The 12307-nt window shown below is 35.3% G+C and overlaps 1 protein-coding gene across 8 annotated transcripts in view; it reads left to right on the forward strand.

Annotated features, from left to right (window-relative positions):
- The window catches only part of RALGAPA1 (Ral GTPase activating protein catalytic subunit alpha 1), a 156425-nt gene that overhangs the window by 10710 nt on the left and 133408 nt on the right, over nucleotides 1-12307 (forward strand). For all 8 annotated transcript variants that reach the window (XM_025168223.2, XM_025168224.2, XM_025168225.2 and 5 more), the window contains exons 5-14: nucleotides 1082-1125; nucleotides 1328-1505; nucleotides 2691-2806; nucleotides 3651-3789; nucleotides 5081-5289; nucleotides 6111-6350; nucleotides 8887-9078; nucleotides 9969-10106; nucleotides 11550-11698; nucleotides 12129-12258. In XM_025168223.2, coding sequence (XP_025023991.1) covers nucleotides 1082-1125; nucleotides 1328-1505; nucleotides 2691-2806; nucleotides 3651-3789; nucleotides 5081-5289; nucleotides 6111-6350; nucleotides 8887-9078; nucleotides 9969-10106; nucleotides 11550-11698; nucleotides 12129-12258 — 1535 coding nt within the window. The remainder of the gene's footprint in view (nucleotides 1-1081; nucleotides 1126-1327; nucleotides 1506-2690; nucleotides 2807-3650; nucleotides 3790-5080; nucleotides 5290-6110; nucleotides 6351-8886; nucleotides 9079-9968; nucleotides 10107-11549; nucleotides 11699-12128; nucleotides 12259-12307) is intronic.

A 12307-nucleotide genomic window follows, 5' to 3' on the forward strand; every position in this document is an offset into this window, starting at 1 on the left:
TCCAGCTATTTCTGAACTTCAATCCTAGATTAAGGAGGCTACACGTTTTAATTTAGCAATATCTAGAAGGCCATAAGTTACTTACCTCTTAATAAGAGTTTATAGAAGTGTCTGTTGTTTGTTACTAATTGAAATAAGTTAAGAAAGATTCTGTATGAATGCTATTGTGCTGTTTAATAAGTATGCATTAATAAATAATATTGAAAGCCTATGCTGTGTACATTATTAATGTTAAATAATTCTACGTAGTTTTATTTAAATATGGGTTTTATATTTACATGTATGAATTTAATTTAAAATTCCAATCTGAATATTTCATAAAAGAATGAACCTATTGTTGCTGTGATCCTGTACAGGTAGTCCTTGACTTACAACCACAATTGGGACAGGAACTTCCATCGCTAACGATGCAGTCGTTAAGTGAGTCGCACCCTATTTTACGACCTTTTTGCCATGGTCGTTAAGTGAATTACTGCGGTCATTAAGTGAATCATGCAGTTGTTAAGCAAATCTGGCTTTCCCCATTGACTGTGCTTGTCAGAAGCCCTCTGGGAAGGTTGCAAATTGCGATCATGTGATCCCGGGATGCTGCAACTGTCATAAATATGTGCCAGTTGCCAAGCACCCGAATTTTGATCATGTGACCGTGGGGATGCTGCAATGGTCGTAAGCGTGAGGACTGGTTGTAAGTCACTTTTTCAGAGCCGTCATAACTTCGAATGGTCATTAAACAAATGGTCATAAGTTGAGGACTACCTGTATTGTCCTTTGTGGATTCCATACAAAATCCATGCAATGCTGCAGTATTTTCCTTCATAGAAGATATAATTTTAAGCTATCAAGAATATACTATTGTTTTTGTTTGGAAAATACAGGTCTCATTTGATTAAATGGAGAAGAAGGTGATCTTTTGTCACTTCTGGTATTGAGCCTACTACCAGTCGAAATTAAGCTCACCAAAAGTAATCTAGAGATTGCCAAGGACTTGTTAAAAAGACTTTATCAAGTCTGACCGAGAACTCTCACAGTTTATTTTACCTGTAAAAGGATGAATATTAAGTGTACTGTTTCTATTTTTCAGGCTTAATTTTAAAGAAATTACTTCACACAGGGAATTCTTTAAAGGTATGGCTAAAATGTGTAGTTATAAGATCTAAGAACTATGATAATGGGTCAGAACTTTAGAAATCTTATTCAGGATGTCTCATTTAATGTATTGGGAGTATCTCTAAACGTTATTTTAGCACTGAAATAATACAACTGAACTATTAAACTTTACCAGTAAATAAATGTGAAATTAAAACATTTTATTATTTTATTCTTTAAGATTCGTCGTGAAGGTGTACGTCTATTTCTATTATGGCTGCAAGCACTTCAAAATAATTGTAGTAAAGAACAACTGTGTATGTTTTCTTGTTTAATCCCTGGATTTCCACCACCACAGTCTGATCATGGGCCTCAGACACTAGATAATCTCATAAATCCCGTGCTAAGTGTACAAGAAAGTAAGTATGAAATGTGTACTTTCAAAAAAATAAAGTCGTGATGGGTAGCATAATCCCAAACATATTAATTCAGAAGTATCCCCTAGTTTTTATGGTGCTTTTGCATTATTGGAATTGGTGCTCTGTTGTTGCAGTATGTCAGCCAGTACGTAAACAGTAGAGGGGAGTATTCATGTCCCTTGTGAAGACTGAAACCTCCTCAGCATCCTGGTTCTATTAAGAAAAAATAAAAATCTCCATGTGTTTCATGTGAGCTGTTCTTGAAACTTGTCTGGAAGCTGATAATGCAAAATATCAACTGGCCAACAGTGCCAGAATCATTTTATACAGAATACCAGACTCATATCTCTGCTACAAGATCTGCACAGTTTGCTTGTATTTGTTTGCTATGTATTTTTGATATGAACCTGTCCATGAAGTAACATCAGAGGGCAAATGCCTAGTTGGTCAGGTACAGAAGAGAGAACCTTTCTCCATGTTGCTTTCAAGCTGTGGACCATACTGTCTTTCTGCCTTTAGGAAAGGTGTCAGGATACATGATTAGTTGGCTTGGTTAACAACAAAATCATTACATCTACCTGAGGCTTAACAATTATATATATTTTGTTAACAGTTTTGAATGCTTCTAGGGATGGAAAGATGGAGGTACCTACTGAAAAAAAATAGATATGAATAGATAATGCTGAATTACAGCAAAGGCCTCTCTAGTCCAGTATTCTGTTCCCACAGTCACCCATCAGATCTCTGTGTATTCCATATTTTGATTACTGTTAGCCACATTAAGTGCTTATTTGAGCAGAAAGACGGAACATTAAATTAAATTAAATTAATAGACTGTATTAATTTAACACAATAAATAAGCCTGCAAGCAGGACATGAGTGCAACACCGCATTCTCTTTATGTTCCCAAATAAGTATTACAAACCATACTGTTTCTGATATTTATAATATCATGTGCAGACTTGAGAGAAACTGGAATGGTCCTAAATGTTACAGGATTATGAATAATATACTGGAGATTACAGTTCATAGTTGTCAACTTTGTACAACTAGATTTGTTCATTAATATTCTTCTAATGCTTTTCTCTAAATAAGCTTAACTGTGTGATTATGTATATAAGCTGATAGAAGTTCATTTTAACATTCATTGCCAACTTGACAATCTTAATATTTATTATTGAACAGCACAAGTGACTGTAGAAGAAATTACTCCACTTGTCCCTCCACAGTCAGGAGATAAGGGACAGGATGATCTAACCAGCTATTTTTTAGAAGCACTTTTAAAATACATAGTAATTCAGGTAAGTTGATTGCATTTTTTAGATAATTGGTTTTCCAACTTAAACCTAATTTTACTATTGATTACATAAGCTTTGATCTAAAGCAAACATCTTTGTTCTCTGATAAAATGAACATATGTTTAGAATTAGGCACTGAATTTAGTTTTAAAGTTAGTAAATATAATGTATATCATGCATATTACAATATAAATTTTACAATAACAACATTTTAATATTTATTTAGTTGTTATTTGTGAACCAGTCTGACTAAACACAAGGTGCCCTAGACTTTTGCCAATGCATATTATTTACGTAAATAGAGTTTCTTAAAGAACAAATATATGAAAGAGGGAGGATATCTGTATTTATTACAATAATTTACATTAAGTATTTCAGGGTAACAGCCCTCCCAAAGCAATTTGCAAGTTGTGTAAACAATTATAAATAAAAGCACAATAAATATTATAACAATAGAAATGAACAAACCTCCACAATCCCTCTCACAAGGAAGTTGGTGGTAATAGTCCTCTTGTCTGCCCCTGAAGTTGTGCTTCTGTTCTCCAATTCCTGGAAAAAATGAAGTAAGTTCAGAATTCTAATGCCATCATATTGAAAACTCAATCAAGATGCAATCATACTGAAGAGCAGCTACTGTATCTTGCTGAAAGACCCAGAGATTGAGCAGAAATAAAATCACAAGTCTGGTCAGCCTAAAATAGGAACGTATTAAAATGCAGAAAGAAACAGATGGAAGTGAATGAAAATAACTATTAATAGCATTCAGATAGTTGATACATTTGGAATATATAATTGTATTGTATCTGCCTCTGAAATACACATAAATAATTCAACATTCATATTGTAGGTCAAAAGTCTGGAATGGAAGAACAGAGAAAACCAAGAAAAGGGATTTTCATTCTTATTTTCACATTTTAAGAAATATTACTTGCCTTATATTTTCCCAAACATGTGTAAGGAGAACAGCTTGTATAACCCAGTACTTGGTAAGCATTATTTCAGTGTTTTTGAGAAGCATTCCCCTGGTTGTAATAGGAATAAAAAAACAAAGGCATACTGGTTTGTATGGCAGGTATCTCATGCAAGCTAATATTTTTTAAAGTATCACATTATAAAAGCCAATATTAACGTGAGGGTCCTTGCAAAGAACCACAGCCATATAACACATGGTTTGATCAAGGCTGTAGATGGACAAGGAAAGATCCAGTGCATAAATTCCATATTCAGCAAAGAATAAGATTTCAAGAAATATTAGGAGACTTGATTAAAAAATGATCTGAATTTTCTAAGAAAGAAAAGAAAAGAGACCCATTTCAGGGAAATGGTTGCACATGGAATAGGCCTCTGATTGAAGAAGATTGCATTGGAGATATAGACTTCATATTTCAGTAAGACTTTTGGTGTAACCTTAGAAGTGTATGGGCTAAATGAATATACAGTGTTCTTTTTGGATAAGTACAACTTCTCAGTGTCAGTTTCTGTAGAGCAGGTGTCACATTTGATTAAGGCTGAATGTCCATTAAATCAATGGTTTGCCCAAAACCTAACAATCCCAAGTAGAGTAAGATTGGAGAGTTACCTCCTCTCTCCATCCTCCCCTCAGCAGCTCCTAGCACAGCATATCCCACTGGCCTTTCTGCTCTCCAATCTTTTTAGTACCTTCTGTCCCTCCTCTAATTCCTTTCAACTGATTTTGTAATCCTAAGGCATGAAGCCCGATTAGAATAGAATCATATATAGAATATTAGGTATTTGCAACTGCTTCCTTAAGCCTGTTGTCTTTGTGGACTATTGATAAATGGATCGTGATTTTAGTCACTATCTTAAAACATATGCAGGACTTGCATTCTGTTCCAATGAGTTTAATTCTGAGGAAATATAAGACCACTAAGTTAAGTCACAAACTCAAAACTTCTACTTGAAAATTTGTCCTATTGATTTCACCTGAACACAGTCCTAAATACCTGTATACAATTGCAGTTTTAGGCCTTTTACGTTGTATTTTTCTCACAATATCTAAACTTGATCACACAATTTAACATATTAGTAGGCTCTGAAGAAAACAATTATTTGTTTTTGTTTCATAGAATAGAAGGATTGGAAGGTTTCTTGGAGATCACCTAGTTCAACCCCCTGCCTACTGCAGGATTATGGCATGCTTGCATTGAGCCCTGTAAATATTGGCTATTGTGCATTTTTGGTAATATTTAAGTAACTAGCGATCCAAAATTGACTTTGGCTTGTATATTTTTCATCTTATTGTTGTTTCCCCTGCAGATATGCCTCAGATGAGACCAAAGCCACATTATATAATCATGAAGAAAGATGCTGAAACAAATGAAACAGTATATTGCACAAAGGAACCTTTCCTTAAAGCTCGCGTTATTGTTATCAGATGGTTGGTGTCTTTCTGGCTTGAGCCAAAACCTCTTGCAGGACCTCAGATTCCTGGAATGGAAGGGGAAATTGTGCCAAAGAATATTCAGGTAGAGCAAAGAAGGTGTATGTTCGAACTGAATAGGAAAAAAGCTGGTTCTACTTATTTAATTTTTGTCTCACTTCTTTCCAAATAACTCCTGATAGTGAATATGTTCCCTTTCTCTTTTATTCTCACAACAGTCTATAAAATAGAATCAGCTGGATGACTGGCCCAAGCTTTGTAAATGATCAGGGATTTAAAGCCCCATATCCTCATCTTCTTTTCAGCTATTTTGGAAATAGATGGCAAAATGTCCTTTCTCCACACCAGCCCCCACCCAAAAAAAGAAAAAAAAAAGATGCTTATCTTTCTGGAAGATGGAGAGGCAGTGTGTTTTGAAGACACTCCAGTTGCCTACAACAAGATTGTAGAATTTTTCAGATTGAAAATAGGGAGATAGACAGTTACACTCTAAACTTCTCTGATTCAGTGATTAACATCATCATCATCATCATCATCATCATCATCTAATTTTATACAAACATTTGCATACCACCCTACTCCAGATACATTGGGCAGTTTAATAACCAAATACATTTTAATGTTATATATTTCATGTATAGCTTCCTTACTTTCTTCAGAAGTATCATATGAACCCATTTTGTTCATATCCTCCTTCTCCAAACTGGTGCCCTCAAGATGTGTTGTTTCTCATAATTCCCAGCCAGCATGGCCAACTGCACTTTGGCTAAGTATGAAAGAAATTGGTTCAACAGTCTGGAGGCATAGGAAAGGGTGATTAACTTTCTAGCCACATCATGCCATACCTACTTCCTGCAATCTATGCGTGTGTGTGTGTGTGTATAGTCATTTCATTTTTGGTTTCAGAAAGCAGCTGCTAGCCTGGCTTCCAGAGAAGATAGCAAAAATGATACGACTGATAGATCTGATAGAAATCCAGAAGCTGAACAATCTCATTCTAACACAAGCACACTGACTGAAAGAGAACCCAGTTCCTCCAGCCTTTGCAGTATTGATGAGGAGCATCTTACAGACATCGAAATAGTCCGCAGAGTTTTTTCTTCTAAGAGGAGTAATGTTAACTTTCTCACAGAAATATTTCGTCAGGTAAAAAAGACTTTGTTTCTGAAAAATATTTATGTTTGGATAAATGTTTATCTTAGAACCTGTTCTGTGTTTTATATAATGTTCACAAATATAGATTCATTGTACTTAATAGATGGGCAGAGGCAAAATCACAACTTTCAATAATTTGTATCAGTCTCCCTAAAGTTAATATTCTCCAGATATGTTAAGCATAACATCAAAATTTTGAAGCTGTAGGTATCCAGGGGTCATTGGGTTGGAAAGGCAGCTCTACCAGCGATAAACATCTGGTTTCATTAGCTGAGTATATGTGATGTCATGAAACCTTAGGAATACCTTTTTTTGGTTGAGTCTAATATCTGAAACGTAAACTTTCTTGTTCAAATGAAGCAACTGAGGGGAAAATCTCACATATCACAGGGCCCCCACTATTTATTTGTAGATTTAGAGACCGCACAACTCTTAAGATTCTGGGCAGCTTAGAGCTTTAAAAACAAGAAAACATTAATAGCATAAATATAGATCATATACTCTGCCTGGGAAAATAGCCAGGTGTTTAGAGCTTTTCTGAACATTATCAGGGTGAGAGCCATATGACAGTTTGAGGGCATTTCAATAGAAAACGAAATTGGAAAAAAAAATGCAATAATATTAAAGGAACAACATTACTTATTTAAATGCCCAAGTTATAAAGAATTAGTAAATCATACTTTCTAATACGGTAATTACATTAATATGTGTTTGAGGTGATTTGTGAATATACTTACACCACTGCATTCAAGATTTACTACTATATTTCATTATATATAGATTTTATTACTATATCTGCTGCCATAACCATATGCAGCGAACACAACATTTTATATGAAATTTTACTATATGAGAATTTTCATTAGATCCATTGATAAGTCTTAGCCGCCCAGAGTCACTGGTCTAGCTGCCCAGAGTCACTGGTCTGAGATGGGTGGCTATATAAATTGAATAAATAAATAAATAAAATAAAGTTTATTTATTCCATATTGCTGTTAAGAATGATAGACATATTGCCATCTTCTTGCCATTTGCCTGTTAATTTTTATGTAGAAACATCAGTATTCTTAATTTATTTCTATTTGATTTCTATTCTCACCTTTCCACTAAAAAGCATATATCAGAGTTTCCTGCTAGCTTTCATTTATGTTCACATTAATAATGTGTATTCTTCACAGAATCATCAAAATGCCAAAAGCAATATCACAGCTGTGGCAACACAAGCTCTGCCCCTTTCACACATGCTTACAACATCATGATACACATAGAAAAAAAGTGGTATTTGCATCATGATACTGGTTTCATTACTTGTCCCCCACTCCACCTTCAGATACCTCTGAGGCTTCAGTTCTCTATTCCAAGAACCTTTATAAATGTAGACATAAATACAGACAGTCCCCTACTTACGAACAAGAGTTCCAAGGGGCTGTTTGTACGTCCATTTTGTTCATAAGTCCAACCAAGTAAAAAGTACTGTAAAAAGTAAAAAAAAAAAAAAAAAGTAAAAAAAAGAGCAGGAGGCAGGGCAGTGGTGTGGGCAGAGGAGCCCTGTCTTCTGCTGCCAATGCGAGGAGCAGTAGCATGCAGACTGTGGAGAGCACAGTAGGATGAGCTGGTGGAGCATGGCACGCTCCATTGCCAAGTGAGGCAGGACAGCAACAGAGTTCACTGCAACTCACCGGCTCATCCTTTCACCCGGGGAGCCACCACTACCTCTCCTGCCTCACCCGGTAAACTAACCCTTTCCAGGAATTCCAACTCCAGTGCAAACCTCCTGAAGGTGGGAGAAAGCAGGAAAGGGTTAGTTTGCAGCATGCCAGAAACTAACTCTTTCCTGCCTTCTCCCGACTTCTGGGTCCATCTTGTTCGTATTGGTGAAAGTTCGTAAGTAGAGGACTGTCTGTAATCAGTTGCTAAACTGGGTGGCAGTTTTTGATTTTTGTGCTTATTTGCTCCTCTGTGTCCTTTCAGAAACAAATAGGGTGGTTTTACATTTCTTCTAATGAAAATGTTGACTTCAGTGTGCTCCTGTCAGTGAAAGTATTGGATGGCTTTTAAACAGAATACTTTAAATTTATATCTAAGAATCCTGTAACTGTAATATGGAGCTTGTTCCATAATATACCTTATAAGCCTTTTAAATTTTATTTATTTATTATTTATTAAACCAATTTATGTAGGTGCCCATCTCACCACAGGTAACTCTAGATGGCGTACAACAAAGCTAAAACAATCAAGTGGGTCTTCCGGGCTGTGTGGCCGTGGTCTTGAAGTTTTGTTTCCTAACGTTTCGCCAGCACCTGTGACCGGCATCTTCAGAGTGCAGGAGCACAGACAGGAGCAGTTCTCTCTGTGCCCAGGAACTCCTGCACTCTGAAGATGCCGGTCACAGGTGCTGGCGAAACGTTAGGAAACAAAACTTCAAGACCACGGCCACACAGCCTGGAAGGCCCACACCAGCCATTGTATGCCAGCCGTGAAAGCCTTCGACAATACATAAAACAATCAATCTTTTCCCCTTAATTAGGCATTTTTACTGCCAATATGCGAAGCAGCAGCCATGAGGAAAGTGGTTAAAGTATACCAGGAATGGATCCAACAAGAGGAAAAGCCCTTATTCATGAAAGAACCAGAAGAAATAGTTTCATCTTTGAACATAGACAGTGATGAAAACATTGCAGAGCATAATTCATCAGAGAAAGGAAAAGAAAGAGAGGAGGTAAAAACATCAGAAATCATTCTTGGATTTCTCTTTTTCCATCTCTATGCAGCAGCATCTTCATTCATTGTACATATAAATAAATATATAAAAAAAGATTGTGAGATCTGAGTTTAAATTATCTTATTGAAGTTTGATGGTGGCAATAGCAATGGATTAATTTTCTCCTAGAGGAAACAACAGAGTTTATTCTGACAGATTAAAGACTGACTGGCACATTGTTTGAAAATTACACTTCATTTCATTAATAGTATGAGGTCTTGCTCTTAATTACAAATATATGGGCTAGAGTATAAACAGTGAGGTGTGAGAGTAATGTAATACAAAAAGTACAGTGATAATTAGATTATAACTAGTGTTCTTTAACAAAAATGTTGGTTGTAACAGATGTAGCCCAGCTACTTGTCTGAAGATTTCATTAGAAGAAGCTGATAGATTGCTATGCTGGTACTTTTCCTGAATGCTGATAATGTTAAGTGTCAGCCTCCCAGGTAGACTGGACAGGAAACATGACAAGATGAGCTAATTCTACTTTATTGTAAAGCTACATTAACAGGTAGAATTAACATTAACATTGCAAGTCTGAAAGTGCAAATCTCCCGCCATCTCTTTTTACAGCCTGATAAGTGAGGCAGATACTTTCTAGGTTTCTTTCTGTGCCCACTATTCAGCTGTGGGCTCCTCCCCATTTTTACCTGATAGTTCCCTAGGCAGCATCTCATCCCCTCGCCTCTCAAGGTCATTCCCACATACTATTACATAAGGGACTAGCAATAATTTCCTCATTTTTTGGCTGTTGCTGATCAGAGAGAATTCAGAACAGCAGGCAAATTTAAACTGTCTGTCTGACTCTGTGGATATTTGGAAAGAAATAATCACATGTATTTTAGGAAAGTACAGGTAGTTCCTGTCCTGTTCGAAATTCAAATTGGACAAGAAATGGTTGTTATCAGGAAGTTCCCTATAAAATATCTGAGTTGGATAACCTGGAGCAAGGTATACGAGCTGGAATACAAGCAGTACTACAAGTAAGCATCTATTTCCCTCTTTTTTCCAGTATAACATTTTCCAATGTTCTTTTGTTTCATGTTTTGCAAACATCTTTCCTGAATGTAAATGGATTCAATTTGCACTAGAACTAAAAACCTTTTTGTTTTTTGTTTTGCTTTGTTTTGTCATTCTTGGATGTTCTGGTGAGATGAGATAATGATGGACATCTAAACTACAAATTTTTAGAAAGAAGAGACATACAGACTGTTACTTCAATGCTGCATCAGATCACTTCCCCCAGCAAAAAATATCATATGATCACTAATGAATAGAGCTGATAAAATACATAAAGCAGTTTGCAAACCAAAATATTCTTGTATAATGCCCTTATTATCCTTTAATGGATATACTAATAAAAGATAAAATTAAGCAAGAAAAATATCAGAATAACCAAAAAAGGATTATGAATACCATACAGATGTTCCATACATCTGAGGTGTAATTGGAAGGATGAGAAAAGTAATGGACCAAAAAAATACAGAAGATAGATTTGGGACAGTGAATAAGATAAAAATGTCAGACTTTTTCAACCTCAGTTAGTACTAGAAATTATCCATCTAAGGGATTTGTTCACTAAACTCAGTTTAGTAAGATTCATTAAGAAATGCCATGGTAGCACAAGAATTCCAGTAGTACTTTTACTTTCAAATGAGAAATGTCTATCTAAAAAATTGTGTTCTTCCTTGCACGTTTTCAATGCAAGGGAGAGGATGCTTCTTTCAAGGAGGGGCAGCTTGTACCTGCAAATTGCTTTGGAAACAGCTGCTAGCCTTCTTATCACTCAGAAAGCTCACACTAAAACAACTGCTGCCCTGTAATAAGAGTAAAGTCCCAAAACTAAGAACCAAGAGACTATATAAATAAACTTCCAGTGTGAGGACAGTTATATTGAACCACTCAGTATTACATAGAATGCAGAATTAAAGAACAAGGGCCAAATCACAAAACAGACCTATAGAATGTCAGCATCCTGGCACAATGTAACAGTTATTTCCCCACAACTATTAGGGAGACAATAGAAATGTGTAAACATCAAAATTATTTAAATAGGGAGAAAAGTTATCAACTGTTATTTACATGGTGGTTACATAGTGGTTAGTGTGAGCATTCCATAAGATTGAACCCTGGTGGCTTGTGGGAATGTGACATCTCTTACCAAATTCAGTTTGAGATCTGTGAAGAAGCTAGCAGCATGGCTACCAAAATGTCAGCGCATAATCACTGTCTGTGTTTCAGAGAACCATTCTGAATTTTAAAAGTTCTGATTTATATTTGTTTTTGAAGTGACTTTTCACTCATTAAAGAATGCCTAATTAGATTTTATTCTGTTAATCCAGATGAATTTGTTTCTTCATGGTAATCAGAATGGTAATATTTAGCTGATTTCTTAGTATAATTGTTTTTATTTCTTTTAATCACAGGTTTTTATAACAAATTCCTCAAATATATTTCTTCTTGAACCAGCAAATGAGATTAAAAGTTTGTTAGATGAACATACGGATATGTGTAAGCGTATTCTTAATATCTACCGTTACATGGTGGTACAAGTAACAATGGACAAGAAGACTTGGTAAAGTTTTTCTGTTTTAATAATATGGTACATACTTACCTCCCTCTTAATGTAACATTTCCCCAGTATAAAAATATTGTTCATAAATAAATGTTGGGAATTGAAAAAGTTTCAAATAATTTATTTCATAATCTAATGTATTTCAAACGAGTATTATAATATAAATATGTAATAGATCTCTATATGTCTTTTTTAGTTTATTGTAATGAGAATTCAGATATAAGTAGTCATGTGCAGATTCAGATCCAAAGTGGACAGACTTGCTTTGAATCTGGTGTGGACACCTACACTCTACTTATAAGCAGATCTTTAAAACTTTTGTTTCACCAATATATACCTTTATTTTTTGTTTGTTTTTGTTTTCTGGAGAGTGCCCCATGTTGAATAATAAAGTTAATTAACTTTAAATGATAATAATGTTGCTTTACAGGGAACAGATGCTACTTGTGCTGCTCCGAGTAACAGAATCAGTATTGAAAATACCATCTCAAATTTTTCTGCAGTATCAAGGAAGAAAGAATTTGACTTTAGCAGGAAGACTTGCTGGTCCTCTTTTCCAGGCAAATTAATACATTTTAATATTTTAAATATTCTAAATATTATAGATAA

The sequence above is a fragment of the Python bivittatus genome, unplaced genomic scaffold, assembly GCF_059951505.1.
Source record: "Python bivittatus isolate LINGU-HERP-01145 unplaced genomic scaffold, Pbiv_v1 ctg000480_np1212, whole genome shotgun sequence".
Lineage (NCBI taxonomy): Eukaryota > Metazoa > Chordata > Lepidosauria > Squamata > Pythonidae > Python > Python bivittatus.